Below are 19,107 nucleotides of genomic sequence, written 5' to 3' on the forward strand. Positions count from 1 at the left end.
TGATTTTCTTTCATAGTTCTTTAATTATTCATCCACTACAAAAAAATATAGCAACTTTCTTGTTTTACGAGTTTGAGTCTCATATAGACCATTCAATTCAAAATTTTCCAATTTCCCAGACACTTAAGATAAAAGGATCTTAAGAAATTTTTACCACAACTTTAATTTATTTCCTTAATCCTATTCGATCGTTTTTGCTAATGAAACTGTTAACTTATTTGTTTTCCTACCAAAACATGTCTCGGATACTGGCCTACAAAAGTTCAAGCAAACTATTGAGTAGCCATGAACATGTGCAGGACAGAATAACAAACATGCACAGAACAAGCATACGCAGAAGATAAACATCACATTAACGTTCTATTCCAAAGCACGCCACAAAGACATCCTTATTAAACTAGATACCTAGTTTTTCATTTTTCCTAGTAGAACCAGGTTGGTACACAGAAACATAAAACAGAAAAGTAGTTATGGAGCCCCAGATAAAGGTACCATGACTAGATTATCAGAAGGGAAGAAATGGCAAACAGGGGAGGTTCCAGGTTCAACTTTGAGAACACGAAAGGACACGTGATCTCGGTCCCACTTAGAGGTGTCCATGTGGCAAATAGCTGCAGCTTGAACTCTTCCTCCATTTTCACCCTTCACCAACACCTCGTAGAGACGGGTGTCACTCTGCTGACTGTGGCAGTAAAAAACTGCATAAGGGTAAGGCATAGGGTGACACCCTATAACGTTTGGAACCGAAATCACTTTCACTTCTGATACGGTATAGTTCTGTAAAACAGCTGTTGAGTTTGTGAGATGGACAGTGGTCAGAACTTTGAACTGTGTGTTTGAACCAAACAGATAGTGTGCAAAATCAAACAAGGACTCCAAAGATGTGGCACAGAACTTGGTTTCTCCTTCCATGTTTTCGAATTCGCATTGTTTGAGTGTATACTTCATAGCCTTGGCTTGGGGTGAGTGTTTTGGGATGGAGAAGAATTTCAGAAGGTATGGTAGGTGTTTTGAGGAGAAGGGAACCTTGTCAGTTTCTTCTCTGGTTAGAAATTTTGGAGACTTTGAAGAGTTTTTCTTGGAAAAGTAGATGGGCATGATTTTCCCAACCTTCAAATCATCTGGGGTGAAAAACACATTCAGTTCAGGGGCCATGTGTTTGTGATTATCACTTTCAATGATCTTTTCGCTTTTATATTTCTTCCCCTTCTCCTTCTTCTTGTCGTCATCATCGTCGTCGTCATCATTTTCATCCTCGCCCTCATCATGGACATGCTTCTTCTTCTTCTTCAAGCTTATATCAGCGCCTTCAAGCTGAATAATGCTGTCGAGTACAAGACCCTCTGTTGCAAACTTCTGCAAATTATAGGATGCTTCCTTCAGTTCAATTTCTCTGCTTGATGTTGTGGATATCTTTCTAGCTCCACCCTCTTGCAGAATCTGCAACGTCAACCAAGAAGACAAAGAAAGTTTAATAATCGAAGTAGACCATGCAAAAAATTTCTGTAAAGTCAATCGCTGTCAGATCAACAACACGATGATAAAAATTAACTAACGAAGCAAAATCGTTTCAAGCAAAGGAAAAAAAGCAAAAGACAAAAGAACATTTTCAAGAACCAGAGGAAGAAAAGCCAAGTTGTAAGATCTGTCTATGGAAGTCAACAGAGATATGGCTTAGTTTATTTGAATAGCACAACTGGATCTTACCAAAAAGATGAGTAGGGTGCATAGGATGAAGCTCCAAGAAGCAAATCCAAGTCTCATCTTTTCTTTTCCTTGAAATTTCTGGTTCTTCTTCTTTCAAGCTTGTATGAGAAAAGGAGCAGAGACCATTCAAGATATTGGGTTATAGGAAAACATGAAAGCTCGCAAATCAATATTCAGAACCTTCTGGTGTCACAGTTTTCTGCACTTTATGGAGCTGCTTTGGTGGTATATCTTCCTATTTTATATTTTACATGAATTAATGGTAAGGTGATATATTTTTATATTTATTTGAAAGTTAATATAAGATAAAATAGTTATAGAAAATAATTTTTTATATTTTTAAAGATTAAAAAATATAAAAAGATATGAAAAATGATTTAAATAAATATAAAAATTTTATTAATGTTGTTAAATAGGTTGAAATTAATGATTTAATTCAATTTATTAAATTTATTATGGGTTTGAGTTGGATTAAATAAAAAAATTTAATATTAGTGAATTTTAAATTTGATTTACTATTTTTCAAGTTTAATTCGCGGTGAATTGAATTATTTCATCACTTTACCTCATTTTGTTTTTTAATTGATTTTTTATATTTTAGAGTTTAAAATAATTTTGGAATATATTTTGATTTTATTGTTTTTCTTATTTTAAATAAATTTTTGAATTTAACGTGATATATTTATTGAAATTATTTAGATTTGAATTAGAAAGTTATTATTATTTATTTAGAATTTAAAAAAAATTATCACTAATAAATCATGAATGAGTGAATTAACTTGTTTAATCTGCCAATCATAATGTGTTAAATCAAGTTCTAATTTTTTCAACTCGTTAATAATAAGTGAGTCGGATTGGTTCGATAAACCATTTTGACAACACTAAATATTTGTACTGTCAAAATATCATTTTTCTTTTAAATAAAAAAAAGTTTTTCTTAAGCATTTTTTAAACATAATTTAATGTTTGATTATATAGTAAATTAAGAAAGAATATGAATTTATTCTAAGTTAAATCAAATTTATTATATGTAAGAATTATACAAGACGGTTTCTTATCATTTTCACTATTCATTTTTTAAAATACAATAATTTTATTAAATGACTATCTTTATACATTATATTTGAAGAATACAAAGAATAACGAAAAATACATTTATATATATGAAATGTATTTTTGTTATGGATTTTGGCCATTTTTAAGTAATTATAAAATGTAGGAACTCGGTTAACATTATATGGAAGAAAATTTTGAATAAAGCGTTCATTAGTCCCGAAATTATGCCTGTTCAGAAAGAAAAAAAAATCAAACTGGAGTTAAGTTTTATACGAAATTTAAATCCTGGGAATAAAAGCACATGATGAAGAAATAATATTATTGGGGTAATATATAATATATACAGTGTCGGTGACGTCTAATTTATTTATTATTCTCACTCAAATACACATAAATAAAGAATATAAAATTTATACATAGACTATAAACTATTCTCGTTTATTTCATTCAAATTTTATTATTTTAAATTTCATTTTCTTATACTTTTTGGTTAGAAGGTATGGTACGAGGATCATATGTTTCATTTTTAGTTAATAAGACTATCTGTTGGATGACTGTTTTATTTTTATTTTTTGTCAGTAATTATTCTTTAATGATGCTGTGTGAAGATCTATGAAAACAACTTATTTATTTATTTATTTTATATTAATTTTTATTGGTCGATTAAAGAAAAAGTTATTAAAAAAGTTTCATTAAAATAAATAACATGTCTTAGATTTTTTTAATAAAATATTTTTGTAATTGAAATTTTCAATAAAATAATAATAAAATTTTATTCTAAACTATATAATTTTGTAATAATTTAGATTTTATTAAATAAAAAATTGAGATGTTTAGACAAAATCAATTATGTTAATTTTATATATAATTATTCAATATATAGATTAATATATATATATGTGTGTGTGTGTGTGTTTTTTTTTTTGTGTTCGTGCTTTTTAAAAGAATAATATTACATTTACTTTAAATAAAAATATATAATCATTTTATAAAGCTGGTCAACTAAGTCTACCAACCTACCATCCAAATTAATTACCATTCAAACCGTAAGTTAAAATATTCAAATAAACAATGATCTCATACAATTTAAGAGACAGCTTGTATATAGTTTGATCAAATTAATTTTGTAAGCAATGATCACGTCTAATGGTAGACTCAAATCTATTTTAATTGCTCTAATAATAATATCATTAGGTTAACTATCATGTTAATTAAATACATTATCACCTTTCTTCTTTGTCAAACATACATGTAACTCACCTAAGTCATCTCATTAAAATTAATAAGAGATATTAATTGCACGCACCGTATACACAATTTTATACAAACTTAATTACATACAGCAAATAAATTATGGTATAGTGATGCAAGGAAAGAAAAGTATGTCGTACAAAAGGTGTTCTTAATGTTTGTACACATACTAATGATTTATCTGATTAGTTGAGAATAAATAAAAGGAAGAGTGAAGATGAAATTAACTTTTATTATTTGATAATAAATAAGGGAGTCAGAATAATTTTTAAAAATATGAAATTCGTGGTATTATTATTTTTATATATTGTTTAGTTACTTTTAGTCGTATTTTTTTTTAATTAAGTATTTTCAGTTTTAATTTTTTGTCAACCGTTTTTTTTAAAGTGGAATGAAAAGAGGCAAATGAATAAAAAATATGATAATATTATTTTTCTTTACTCGTTCTTCGTTTTAATTTAATTATATATTTCTCTATTTTTATGTGTGTTGAGTTCTTGCCACGCTTATCTTGACTCGTATAAACAAATCATGTTGGTTCAACATTTCAAGTCTAATTATATATAATATATATATATATATATATATAATATATATATATATATATATATATAATATATATATATATTGTTTGACCAAACTCCATATTTCTTATCACTTAAAAACCCTATTGTGTTGCATGAACTTCAAACACTAGTAATAACAAATGACGTTGAATCAAGGGATTTTATTAAAAACAAATATATTGAATAAAGATAACAAAATTGTTCTAACTCTCATACAATGAAAATATTATAACTTCTTACTTTCATCACCTACTAAATTATCATGATATTTATTAACATAGATGTTTCTAACTAGAAAAAAAAAAAAAAAAATATATATATATATATATATATATATATATATATATATAAAACAATCTATAGATTTATTTTGTTTTCATGTGTTTCTTTATTTGTAGTAAAATTTTCTTTATTGCTAAGATGAAGTTATATATAGGTTTTATGTCCAGATAAATGTTGGAAGCTCCACATCAACTAGAGATAATGTCAAATTATAATATATAAGTGAGGTGCAAACCCCACCTTCGCCGGTTTTGTGGGGTTGAGTTAGACTTAAAATCACTTTCTAATATGGTACCAGAGTCATGGTTGTAGCCTATCCTAACGAGACCTATGTGGACATTTTGTTTCACCCATTGTTGGGTCACTATCAGACCACTAATTAATTCTACTATTGCGCTTGAGATGTCTATACCTCGACGGAGGTGTGTTGGAAGTCTCATATCGACTAGAGATAATAAAGTCAAATTATAATATATAAGTGAAGTTCAAATCTAACCACACATACCGGTTTTGTGAGGTTGAGTTAGGTTTAAAGTTCATTTCTTAACATGAACGACACTTTTAAAGTAAAATTGGTTTTGACTAAATTGGATGGAATCCCATTGTCTCGTTTGTGTCACAATCAAATATTTTGACTATGGAGAGTGTGATGTATAGTGGGAAACGAAGAACGTTGACGAAACTGTTGTTGCTGCGCCACTCAACTTTTTCTCAATGGCTGAAATTGAAATGCAAACTAATTGAAATGCACAAACACAGCATTATCATCGAATCTGCCAAACTATCTCGTTTTCAACCATTCTCATTTCTTCCAAAACCTTTTCTATAAACTCCTTTTGACCTTATCGTATCAAATTCACTCACGCCATTACCACAATATTTTCGTCAAACCCAAACTATTTTCTGCCTCTCATTTTCACCAGCATATGTTAAATCAAGCAAATGCTGCAGAACATGTGGAAAATGGGAAAACCTATACATACTGTATCAGATATTCAACCTTTCTTCCACTATATCAAATTTTTCAGAAAAAGCATCTACATCTTTATTCACCCCACGTTCTTTTTTTTTTTTATGCGATAAAAAAAATAGTATTTCTTTAGATATTAACTTAACACATAACAGATGGTTTCTTTTTATAAAAGAAATAAGTAGTATTTATTTTGAATGACTTCAACATCACTTATTTATTTAAAGAGAAGAAGTTGAAAGGAAGGCAAAGTTGGAGGGGTTATTTGCAAGATGTGTATGGAATTTGATTTAATATAGGCTTAATATCCTATATTAATATCCTATATTAATATCCTATATAAATTAGTCCATCGTTTAAAAAGTGCGTCAATTACGTCCTTACTTAATAAATTTTATATCAATAAAATCTCTTCCGTTAAATCCGTACAAACGACGTTAATAGGAGAGAGAGAAAAATAATTAACGCCGTTTGTACAGATTTAACGGAAGGGATTTCATTGATATAAATTTTATTAAGTAAGGACATAATTGACGCCCTTTTTAAAGGATGTATTAATTTTAAGTCTTTAATTTATGTGGTGAGGTAAAGAGTAAGGTGTTATTTAATTGGAGGAATTTATAATTTAAAGTGATGAAAACCCTTTTTTGAAAGAAGAAAAATAGAAGAAGTAGGGCACCTGATGCAGAAATATAGTTGACTTTGTGAAAAAGAAAAGTACAAGACAAGCATATATGCCAAATAGGTATGCCGTGCATGAACATGTGAAAGGGAACAAAACTAAGTGCTGCAACTACACTTTTATCCCATTTATTTATCACCATCACATTCATTTTCTTAGTTTGCACGTTTCAAGTTGACTTTTCAAATAAATCCATATGTTTTCTTTACTTTCTTTAATACAAAGGCTCGACTGAAAGTGACACTACAAAAATTATTACCGATTTATAATATATAAAGAAATATGCATTTCATTCTCACCTGAGTTTATTGTGTAATAGACAAAAAAAGCTCATTTTTTTATTAAAATTTAAAATTTATTTTATTTTTACTTACAAATTATTAGTGTTGTTAGAATGAGTTCAAATTCAAGAATCAACTAGACTTGTTACACGTTTAAATCAGATTAGATTAAAAAAATTACAACTTTTAATTTAGACAAAAAATAACCAGATGTTGATACAAACAAAGTCTCACAATCGAATAAAATAAGAGATGAACATGAGTTTATATACATATAAGATATCTCCATTAATAAGAAATCTTTTAAAATGTTACCAAAAGTAAAACAAAAAGGCTTTATAAAAGTGATAAACTCATTCATAAGTTTTAAATACTTTTATGATTTTAATTTATATATGAAGTTTAACATTTGTATTGTATTTAAATTAGATGAAAAGAGGTTAATTTCCAAAATTATTTTTCCTTAAGAAACTAATTTAAGTTATAGACACCAAAATAAGAATTTCTTAATAAAATTTTGATACTATTCTTCTGTTATAATTTCTAAAATATATTGAGTTTATATGACACGTGTGAACGAAATTGATATTTTTTAAAATAAAAACTAAATTGATACAAAATAATATAAATAGGAACAAATTAAACAATTAAACCAATATATATTAACTTTGATATATTAAAAATATATTGATATATTTCTATAAATATTCACTAAAAAGTCTAATAGATAATTTAAAAAAAAAAAAACCTTTCTTGGAGTGGATTCAAATCTTTTTCATGTTATAGCTCACAACCCTTATATAAAATACCCATTGGGATGCCTCCCATTTTCACTACATTTATAAATTAAAGAAAAAAAACCAACTGATTGCTTTATGCCATGGGCTTGCACTGACAACAGCAAATTATAAATTATTTATAGAAAATTATATATATAAAAATAAATTGGTATGACTTTTGCACGTGTGTGGCGGTTGATTATGTGTCTCTAACTAATTGAATAATTTTGGTCAATAACTGATTTTCACTAAATACTATAAAATATTATTTGTGTAAGCGCGTAATAGAGACTTTTTCACAATTTTAAGACACAGACAACATTAAATTAAAAGTCATGTTTATATGATCACCTTAAATATATAATTATATTCTTTTTATTCTTTAATATCAAGTCTGTGCAATAATATTGTTATGATCATTTACTAGATATTCAAAATATTATCAATTTTGAAATTTTTATTTATTATGTTTTTATTTTCAAAAAAGATGTTAGTAAAAAAAAATAAATTATTTTAAACTTTTATTTTTAAGTGATATAAAATTATTAAACATGTTATAAAAATAATTAAAATAATATTTATTAGATGTATAATGTGTATTTACCTTTTTATTAATTTCATTTCTGTCAAACATTTTATGATAATTAATTTTTCCTAGTATACCTAAATTTATATATATATATATATTATTTTTTTTTATTTCTATTCCATCTAGATGCTCGGTACTCTTTTCTGTTGAAATTTCCACTTTCCTACCTATGCATTAAACATCATTCAAGTTTGTACAACACTGCCAACCACTTAAAATAAGAAAATCATATAAATCAATTATTTCAATACAAAGTGATGATATTATTACAAATATTTGAGAATTACAACTATGCTAAATAAATAATTTTAAAAAATTATTTAACATTTAAAATTTTTGGAAAATTAGAAATTAATACAAGTGAGACTTCTGGCCTTCTTCATTCAGTCAAACTTTTATTTCTTGTGTGGCGTGTACATGAACAGTGAAGATTGAATGTGGTGCGGCCTAGCAACTTTTTCTTATCTCCATATTTTAATTAATATTTTAATTCAGGAAAATATTGAATGTAACAAATGATGTCGGTAAAGAAGAAAAAAATATGTCGAAATTTCTTGGAACACTAAAATTTATTTAAGAATTATAATATTTTTTACTAAATGGTTTTTACGCGGAAGGATGATTTTAATGTTTTAATATAATATAATGATACGTTGATACTATTTTTTTTATATATTTTAACATCATTTATTAATTTATATTAGTATTTATAATTATTATTATTGATGATAAAACAATTTTAGACCAATGAACAAAAACCGCAAACAAAGGCCCGCAATCATAAATAACACATAAATAATATTATAATATTTTTAAAAAATATTATCAAAATACCATTATCGTTTAATATATACTATGTAGTTGATTTTTTTCTTTTTCAACTGCTGTGATGATAAACATATATATGTGTGGACAGTGGGTCAGTTGTGGGTTAAAGAAATATCCAGAGACTGACGACTCTGCACAGATTAGCGTGAACATGAAGTCGAATTTTGGTGTTTTCGTACTTTTCTCTCTTCTACTGGTACCTCTTGAATCTGTTTCACAAACTATGTTGCTCTTTTGTACTTTGATTTCTACTTTTGTCAAATCTAAGGTTTCTGTCTGTGTTTAAAATACCTTAAAGTTTTGTCTTCATTGAAACTCATAGGTTGGAAGTTTGAGCAGCGCAAGAAAAGACCTGAAAGGATATTGGGAAGAGACGATGAAGGAAGAAGCTATGCCAGAAGCAATTAAAGACCTTATCGAGGATTCCCATGTTTCAGAAGCAGGGAAGGATCGTTTTGTTAGGAACTTCGATGTAAAACCTAATGTCATACTATATCACACCCATGTTGTCCCCATGAAACAGATGCAGCAGAAGAATCAAGACTGAAGCTCCCATACACATATATGCAACAAATGTGAGGGATAGAAGTCTTGTTTAGCACCAGATTAATTACTGTTTTTAAATTTCTACTAAAAGTTTGAAGCCCTTTTAGTATAGATGTAATAGCTTTTAATCCTGGTGTTTATCTAGTAGTAATCCTTCTTTTAATAAATTTGCAGCATCTTGCTTTTAATCAATTTCTCACAATAATACTGCAGAATACATACTTTTCTCAACTCTCCCTCTCCCGATATTGTTGAGAATCCTCATAGATTGTTTGGTGGATCTCACAGATTAAAATAATCGTGTTTTTTTTTATCTTCTAAATCTCACAATTAATACATTTTTTTTATCTTCTAAATCTCACAATTAATACATAGTTGTCCAGAAAAAATTCAACTGGATGATGCTCTAAACTTCTAATGAAATTACTCCATCTATCACGTATTCATCTCTATATTTGTTTGAGATTTTTCTATGGAAACACAAACACACAGAAAAAGAAGGAATATAAAACCATTTTCTTAAAATCAAATAGTTAAAAACAAACAAGAAACATTCTCGTTCGGTTTCACAATAACAATATAATTAAGTTTTGTAAAAAAAATAATAATAATTCACTATTTTTTGTTATGTTTTTAGTGAAGCATTCATTATTTTTTACATCAAAATCAGTTTAAAGTATATTGTTTAGAGTATATAAGTAGTTAATATCACTTTATAATTTTGTGATGTAATAGTTTTGTGAGCTTGAATTTAATTTAACATAAGTCAATTTAACAAAAAATTTTGTTTGTTCATTTTATGTATCACCCACTTAACATTTTAAACTTAAATTATAATTATTTCATGAACATAATATAAGTATTACTCAAATAGGATACGAGCGAATAAATTGATAACTTAAAGAATATTAATACTTATATATATATATATATATATATATATATATATATTTATTGTTTATATTGATTTACTCACGTGTGCTTAATCTCTTACAAAATTTAATATAAAATATTATTATAGTCAAATTTGAACAAAAGTCGCATAAGTGTTTCTGTCTTAACAAATATATATGATACACAATTTTAGCTAAAGAGAAGTTATATGATAATACTGATATGATAATTATTTTCCATGTTGGAGAGGAGAAGTTATGTTTATCAGAATGGTGTGTGAAGAATGAGTTATTTTAGTTGAAAAAGAAGAAGATGAAAGTGAGAAATGATGAACACATGAAAAGACGATATACATATTCTGTACTTGGTGGCTAAGGAAAGATGCTTTTCGCCTTAATCTTTATTCCATGCAATAAAATACTTAGATGACATAAAGTCTTACGTGTAGCTTCGGCCTTCCTTTAAATATTTGATATTATTCCTTCTCTCTATAATAAACAAATTTATGCACAAAGATTGAATTTCGGGTACGTAGGGATATTTCGGTGATTTTTCCTTGCTGCACCCTATCATTATTAATTGCACCTCCACGTAATAAACTCTTTGGTTTTCAAAACTGGGAATGCGCAAAGAAGTTATGAGGGTGCAGAAATTTGGGAATGTGCAAAGAAATTATGGCTGTGCAGAAAATTGGGAATGCGCAAAGAAGTTATGGCAGTGCAGAAAATTGATATGCACAATGAAATTTGTAGCGGTGCAGAAAATTGGGAATGCGCAAAAAAGTTCATTGGCAGTGAGAAAATTGGGAAGCGCAGAGAAATAATGGTGCAGCAGAAAAAAGGCCCAATTGATTATGTCTGGGTTTTGATGAGTGTTGGGCTCTAGTTCCAAGCCCATTCTCTTTTAGATGAGTGTTGGGTTTCTGGGATATTTGAATATCTTGAATATGACCCTCTTCAAGAACAACTTCCAAGAATTCTCTGATTCTTGCATCCATAGGAACACTGCAACAAAGAAATTGGGAAATAGCAAAAGAAAAAAAAAATAATGATACTTTTTTTGACAATATTTTTTTTATAATAATTACTTTATTTATATATATATATATATATGGATGTAAAAATATATGTTGAAAGTCTTATATTAGAGAAAGACTAAAATATATAAATGTATATTTTATTTTACAAATTAATTTTATAAAATTAAGTTAATTTTATATTTTTTAATAGTAAATAATTTTATTTTATTTTTCTGTATTCATGGGTAACACGATATAAAGATTTTACTTAATGAAAATGTGGGGTTGGGTGAATCTAACTGGGATGCAACAAAACAAGTCGACAACAGATTCAAACAAGGTAGTAGTTGTACATAATGCTAACACTTTTCGTATGATTGAATTAACAAATAAACCAAATATTTACCTATTCTGTATTTAAATGAATAAAGTGGCAAGTTGTTGTCGGATCTCTATGGTAGATTTTTGTGTCGACAAATAAAGGTAGATCATGACACATGGACATAAAATAATTAACATTATCACTAATTTTAAACATGGAGAGATTTTGGCATATGTGCTGCTATGACTAGGTTGTTTCAATTTTTTTATTAATGTTTTGGTCTATTGTCCTTTTTTCTCTTTTACAAATATTTAAATATCAGAAATTCTATTAAAAATTTAAAAATTTTGAAATATTTAATAAAAATAAAATCTAATAACAACTCAACTAAAAACCTTCACATTTATTAAAAATGTGTACCCTATTCAAAATTACATAAATAAATGTAATATTTTTATCCCTTAGGTTTAGTTTGAGATAGTAATTGATGTTAGATTATGTATAGAAAAAAATTTAATAATAAATAAATAATTAAACTCTTTAATCAATTCAGTAATTTTCAAGATTTTATCAAATAATATTTTGGATTGATCTTGATAATTAAAGCTTTAGTAATCCAGTTCGACCTAGTCTGGTCCACTACGGGTTGGTTGGGGTTAAATAGGTTGTCTCACTCGCTCCCTTAATTATAAGTTTTTTAAAATAAAAAAAATTATAATTTTTTAGTTCAAATCTAAATAAATTTCACTCTAAAATGATGTTAAACCATTCAAAATAAAAAAATATCATATTATTCAAGTGTAATAAAAAAATAAGTACAACAGACGAACAAATAAGTTTTTAATATTGATAATTTATGTATCAGTTGTTCATCTGTAATATTAGAGTCTTGAATAGATAAAACTATAAAATTTTTTGTCTCTTAAAACATCTTTTTTTTATTTCATCTACGATATAATAAAAAAATTGTTAATTAATAATATTGAAACACAAAATAATAATTAACTAAATTAAATTAGGTGAGTTTGTGAGTCAATCCGGCTCACCACGGGTTCAAGTCGGTGAGTCGGGTTCTAAGTAAGTCAGATTGAAAATTAACCCGCATAAAAATATTACATTTGTTTTAAACCCAACCCAACTCAAATTCTAGTGGGCCGAGTTGGTTCGCGGGTTACAACCTATTTTCACACAACTATTAATAATAATGTAAATGGATAAATGTATAATCTTTCACATTATTAAGCACCTTACATTTCTTTTTAAATTTTTTTTTTGACCAAGATGAAAGAAGGAAGCATTAATATGTATGTATTTAGAGACGATAACTACAATTTCTTTATGTAATATTGGTAAGTTGTTTGTTTAATTTTAATATTTTTAATTTGATCTCTTGTTAAATTAAAATATTATTTATAATTTTTACACAATTAATCTTTCATAATACATTTATCTTTAATCATAAATTTAAATTAATGAGTTTTACTCAAAGACTGAAGTTAGTAAGAAATCTAATAATCTGATAACACGCGGTATATGATGGGTTCAAATTCTTTTTCCAAGAATAATCTATATTTTATGAATTAATTTAATAAGTTAGATCAGTGTTGTTAATTAAATGTTTAAAATGATTAATTGTTTTATACATGTGCTTGATTTCAATTCATTTATGGAGTATGTTATTTGTATCATTGATTGGTTTTATGACCGTGTTTTATACTAGGTAGATAATATTATAAAATAAAATAAAAACGTGCAAAATAATTATTTGTTTCAATATGTAATATATTTGAATGATTAAATAAATATTATGTCCTATAAATTTATATGTTTGTATATATTTCAAGGTTAATTTTTCAATAGAAAGCTCTCACTCCTTCACTTTCTCTCTTTCTCTCTTAGTCACACACATAGAGTCCTGACTCCCTCCCTATTTCTCTTTGTTTATTCTTTCATTGAACATTTTTGTGGTTAAAACTTCATTGTTTTTGTTTTTTATATGTGTTTTGTATATGAATGTATGTGGTGTGTTGTGTTAGGGAAAAAATAAGAGAAATGTGAAGACTTGAACAGATGTGGAAAATCCGTTCAGTCTTCAACAGATCTTGAGATTTGTCCACGGATATCGAGATCCGTTGAAAACTAGACGAATTTTTCACATTTATTCAAGTTTCTGCGTTACAACTCTTTTAATTTTTCTTGTTTTTAGTTTATTAATTTTTTTTTGTAAATTTTAGTTTTTGAACATTGTAAATGTTTATTTGTGTAGATTTTACATAATTTAATATTTTTTGTGTATAAAATTTTTTTTAAAAATAAAACAAATTGTTCAAAGAAAAAAGTGAGGAAATGAGAGCTACTGAATTAGGTTTTTAAAAAAGTGAAAGGTTGGAAGATGTGTTATTCAGTAAATCTTTACATCAATTCAGTAAAACTTTTAACTATAAGATAAAACGAAAATGAAGAGGCGAGGGAGTAACCCTCTTACTTTTTGCATATAAAATTGTTAATATTTAAAAATTGATGTCACGCTATCCACGTATTATTATTGTACTTTAATTACACGAAGGTCCACTTTGATCGGATCTTTTTCAGCGAATCTTAGTATTGACTGTGTTTGTTCTATCTGATAATAATTTCACTCAATTATTTTATTTTACTATAAATTTGATAACATCATACATAGCAGCTTAAATATTTTATAATATATACGACGATAATGCTTAGATATTATCTCTTCCTTTTCAACTGCCGTTTAAGTTTTTCTTAGAAATCATTAAACATAATAAATAAATCATTTTAGTAAAAGAATTGTGATTGTACGTTAAAGAAGTAGGGATGTAAGTTCGATTACTCTGAAATGAATACTTATTAAGGAATTTACATTAGTTTGTTAAACAATCGTGTGAGTTTTCAATTTTTATGAATAAAAAAATGAAGCTAATTTTTTTATTATTTTATTTACGTTTATTATTTTATTGAGTAATAAATCCATAAATCTGAAGAATTTATCGAATCATGGAGGTGTAATTAAAGTGTTAAAGGTTGCATTGGTCACTTTACGCTATTTAATATTATCTTTTTCTTTAAAAATATAAAAGTTAATTTTTTCAAAATATCATTTTACTTGTATAAACTCTTTTTTTCTTATTACTATTTTCTAACCTAGTATGGTTGAAAGAATTTGTTGTGACAATTGTAGAGAGGGACAACACACATATACACATAGATCTCCATATTGGTAAGATATTGTCCGTTTTAGGTTAAGCTTTTACATATTTATTTTTGATACCACTTCAAAAAGCTTCTTACCAATGAAGGTATTTTATGTGTATATAAACTCATATCTATATCTTATTTTATCTAATGTGAAACTTTGCTTGTATTCAACAGCAATAACGTGCAAAGAGATACCTAAGCTAAGAATAGGCTATAAATAGAGAAGGTTACTTGCAAGTCCTTCACATTTCAACACTCTTCAAAATGAGGTCTTTTCTTGCTCTGCTTGTCCTTTTCGTCTTCCTGGTATGTTTTCATTTCTCCTACCTTATGCCTTAACTTTACTTACATTTACATTTTATTTCCAACTCAATTTTACCATTCTATTTATCTTTATAATTGTCAAATATTTGCATTATAAATTACGTTCAACAACAACTTTGTCCTATTTTTTTTTCTATGAATGAAAATTTTATTTAATGTCCAAGTAAGTTACTGGCTTAAATTTTGAACGTTACTGGCACATAAGCCTTCCCATAGAAATTACAACCTATGCTAATTCAAATATCATAAGACATAAATTAGATCAAGACCTGTATAAAATTTTATGTAGTAAAAAGTCAAAATTTATATTATTGAAAAAGAATTTCAAAAGTAAAAGTTCGTTTTACATACTTACTTATATATATAAACGTTTATTATTATAATTAGCATAAATACAGGTGTTATCGTGTATGTATGTAAGTATTTTTTTAATATCTATAAATTATTTATATTTTAAAAATAATAATTCAAATGGTAAAATTTAAAAAAAAAACTAAAAATGTATGCAGTTATGGATAAAATTAATTTTAGTTCTTAAAATAAAAAATATTATAAGTAATATTATGTAAATAATTGTTTATTATGAATAATCATTTAAATTTGAAAATATAGTTATAAAAGTGTAAATAATTATTTTATAATAAGTAATTGTTTAAATTTAAAAAGTAGTTACTAAAATAATAAAATTAAAAAATATTTTTTTATTATGAATAATTATTTAAATTTAAAAAATAGTAATTAAGAGAATAAAATTAGAAAAAGAAAAGACACCAATGAAGTCATATCGTAGTTTCTTAAAATCATATATTATTCATAAATTTTAAGCATTTTTATAAAGAGTCAAACCTATAAGCTTGTTAACAATAAAATTGTTCCATGTGTAAAGATCTTATTTTAATTAAGTAAATTATGTCATGTAAGGAAAGTTAGATTTATCTCCTACAATATATAATTGAGACAATTCTACCTAATCCTATATGCCGTAAGTAGTAGTTACATTTTCTTTTCTAGTTTGTTTTACATGGAATTTTTCTATGGGGCTATTAGTTTATTAATATCTATAAACATAAAGCTATGTACATATATATGCCTAAAACTTTATGCCAAATAAGATTTTTAATTAATTAATATCACGAGTGAAAATTTTAAAAAGTCATGCGAAATCTAAAAACAAGATTATGTTAAGGTGAACAACAATATTTATACCTTCAATCTTTAAATGTGTTATACATTTTAATTAAGTAAATTGTTGTTTAATATCCAGCCAATTTTTACATTTACTTATCATATTATTTATTTTTTGTTTAAATGTGACTCGAATTATAATAATTATTTTCGAACGAAAACAGTGACATAATTTATTTAAGATATAGTATACTATGATTTGCCTTTTGGTAGTAATTAATTTTGTTTTTTCTTTATTCGAGAAGTTTGCAACAAATGTGGAATCAAGAAAAATGGGAGGAGAATATTGGAAAATGGTCACGAAACATCAGGATATGCCAGAAGAATTTAAAGGTCTTCCAACTTATGAAAATGATGAAGTTTATGTTAAGAGGGAAAGCAAAGTTGATGCAAAGGAAAAAAATAAAGCTATGAAAATTTTTGAACCAAGGCCTAATGTTTCAGCTTATGGTGATAATGATGTTCAAGAAAAGGAAAGAAACCAAGTCGATAAATATTTTGAACCAAGACCTAATGTTTCAGCTTATGGTGACAATGACATTGATGCAAAGAAGAAGAAAGAAGTTAAAGAAGATTTTGAACCAAGACCTAATGTTTCAGCTTATGGTGACAACGACATTGATGCAAAGAAGAAGAAAGAAGTTAAAGAAGATTTTGAACCAAGACCTAATGTTTCAGCTTATGGTGACAACGACATTGATGCAAAGAAAAAGAAAGAAGTTAAAGAGGATTTTGAACCAAGACCTAATGTTTCAGCTTATGGTGACAATGACATTGATGCAAAGAAGAAGAAAGAAGTTAAAGAAGATTTTGAACCAAGACCTAATGTTTCAGCTTATGGTGACAACGACATTGATGCAAAGAAGAAGAAAGAAGTTAAAGAAGATTTTGAACCAAGACCTAATGTTTCAGCTTATGGTGACAACGACATTGATGCAAAGAAGAAGAAAGAAGTTAAAGAAGATTTTGAACCAAGACCTAATATTTCAGCTTATGGTGACAACGACATTGATCCAAAGAAGAAGAAAGAAGTTAAAGAAGATTTTGAACCAAGACCTAATGTTTCAGCATATGGTGACAATGAAGTTGGTGTAAAGGAAAAGAAGAAAGTTGTGAAAGATTTTGAACCAAGACCTAATGTTTCAGCTTATGGTGATAACAACATGGACGCAAAGAAAAAGAAAGATGTTGAAGGAGATTTTGAACCAAGACCTAATGTGTCAGGTTATGATAATGATAACATCAAAGAGAAGCAAGAGGATAAAATTATACCAAATTTTCAATTTACCTATGACGAATAAACGAAGAAAGCTATAACTACTAATGATATCACGTAATAATAAAGTTTGTGTGCCATGTATCCAATGAATAATATGAAATAGTATATTATGGTTTTTATTTAAAGAATTATGATTATAGTTGATTGCTTATTATGGTTAAGAAAATAAAAAATATAACTTATTTGAAGGTAGATTATTAATACAAAAATCACAACAAAATGGAATTAAATTTTTGTTTTAACTTTTTTGAAAAGTTAAAACCTATTCTCTACCATAATTTTTCAAGGAATCAATAATCAGTTGAAATATTTTCTGAATTAACTTAAATCTTTCTGGCATGTAGCACTTGCATAATTTGGTTATTTGAAGACTCTACGAGTTCTGATAGCTCAGAAAATTCACTGACCTTTCCAAATTTTACAAAATGCATCATCAAGAGATGGTGTTTTCTGCTGATGGTCATTGTATCTGTTGATTTATAAGGAGTTCTGTGGCTGTTTTGTCATTGTTTGTGTTGATTGATTTTGCTGTCTGTCATTTAGTTAGCAATAAGATGATCAACTGTTTAAACATTTTTTGAACTTTTAGCTAGTGATTGCGTTTTGTTGGAAGACCAGGGTTATGATTGTTAATTTCCTACTCAGTTGTATGATGTGTCTGACGCGCAGATTTTTATCTATGTACCAATTGCTTCAGTAATGGAAAATTTGGCTCTGGCATGTCTTCCTTGGAGTTTTTACTCAGGAGACTCTCTTGCTCGATGAAGCATTTTAGAACTTTATGAAGAAAATTGGAATGAAATTTCAGAACACGTTGCAACAAAATCAAAAAGCTCATAGTATATTACACTTTGTTCAAATGCTAATTGAGGATGCCTATGTTGATTGTCGCATAGAAAAAAAAATATTACACACCAATTTTTCTTACACTTCTCTTTTTTTTTTTGTCTTACCTTCTCTAAATTTCACTCTCTAGTACCAGTCAGTTGTTTTGGACAAATGTTTCTTGGAAAAATCTAAATGCCCGTCTAATATATTTTTTCACGCAAAATATAGACATTTTTTAGTAATCGTATCTAATATTTGACATCTATTTTTTATGATCAGAGTCTAAATCAGGATCATATTTATATTTAAATGATTTATTTTGTATAATTAATTTAACATAATATTAGTTCATCACGCTCCATGAAAAAAGAAATGAACTTTGGCCAACACGTAGTCATCGGGCCAGACAGTCGAATTCAACTTCAACACGATCGATTTTGAATCTTCTGTAATGGGTCCGACGCTGCCCTCCAACAAAGCAATAAGATGCACATTTTGAATTGG

General features: G+C 27.0%; 3 protein-coding genes across 3 annotated transcripts; 2 read left to right on the forward strand and 1 right to left on the reverse strand.

The window, feature by feature from the left end:
- Window positions 1–330: 330 nt before the first annotated feature.
- Window positions 331–1,924, reverse strand: LOC148196056 (BURP domain-containing protein BNM2A-like). Its single transcript, XM_088094088.1, has 2 exons — window positions 1,708–1,924; window positions 331–1,440 (listed from the first exon to the last, which is right to left on the reverse strand). Exons 1-2 carry the CDS (start codon window positions 1,762–1,764, stop codon window positions 469–471), a joined length of 1,029 nt encoding a protein of 342 aa, XP_087950214.1. The 5' UTR covers window positions 1,765–1,924; the 3' UTR covers window positions 331–468.
- Window positions 1,925–9,056: 7,132 nt separating this feature from the next.
- On the forward strand, window positions 9,057–9,729 carry LOC148196057 (uncharacterized). Its single transcript, XM_088094749.1, has 2 exons — window positions 9,057–9,187; window positions 9,314–9,729. The coding sequence occupies exons 1-2, from the start codon at window positions 9,068–9,070 to the stop codon at window positions 9,536–9,538; spliced, it is 345 nt and encodes a 114-aa protein (XP_087950875.1). The 5' UTR covers window positions 9,057–9,067; the 3' UTR covers window positions 9,539–9,729.
- Window positions 9,730–15,251: 5,522 nt separating this feature from the next.
- On the forward strand, window positions 15,252–17,847 carry LOC148196058 (uncharacterized). Its single transcript, XM_088094748.1, has 2 exons — window positions 15,252–15,293; window positions 16,742–17,847. Exons 1-2 carry the CDS (start codon window positions 15,252–15,254, stop codon window positions 17,795–17,797), a joined length of 1,098 nt encoding a protein of 365 aa, XP_087950874.1. The 3' UTR covers window positions 17,798–17,847.
- Window positions 17,848–19,107: the final 1,260 nt, after the last annotated feature.

The sequence above is a fragment of the Vigna umbellata genome, chromosome 7 (assembly GCF_029865625.1).
Source record: "Vigna umbellata cultivar VRB3 chromosome 7, Vumbellata_1.0, whole genome shotgun sequence".
NCBI classification, from domain to species: domain Eukaryota; kingdom Viridiplantae; phylum Streptophyta; class Magnoliopsida; order Fabales; family Fabaceae; genus Vigna; species Vigna umbellata.

What these genes read in the sequence shown, in the direction of transcription:
- LOC148196056 (XM_088094088.1), bottom strand. Translation starts at nt 1,764, where the DNA reads ATGAGACTTGGATTTGCTTCTTGGAGCTTCATCCTATGCACCCTACTC. An exon ending in GCACCCTACTCATCTTTTTG is followed by an intron (nt 1,441 to 1,707) that starts GTAAGATCCAGT and finishes TTGACGTTGCAG; the next exon opens with ATTCTGCAAGAGGGTGGAGC.
- LOC148196057 (XM_088094749.1), top strand. Translation starts at nt 9,068, where the DNA reads ATGTGTGGACAGTGGGTCAGTTGTGGGTTAAAGAAATATCCAGAGACT. An exon ending in TACTTTTCTCTCTTCTACTG is followed by an intron (nt 9,188 to 9,313) that starts GTACCTCTTGAA and finishes TGAAACTCATAG; the next exon opens with GTTGGAAGTTTGAGCAGCGC.
- LOC148196058 (XM_088094748.1), top strand. Translation starts at nt 15,252, where the DNA reads ATGAGGTCTTTTCTTGCTCTGCTTGTCCTTTTCGTCTTCCTG. An exon ending in TTGTCCTTTTCGTCTTCCTG is followed by an intron (nt 15,294 to 16,741) that starts GTATGTTTTCAT and finishes TTATTCGAGAAG; the next exon opens with TTTGCAACAAATGTGGAATC.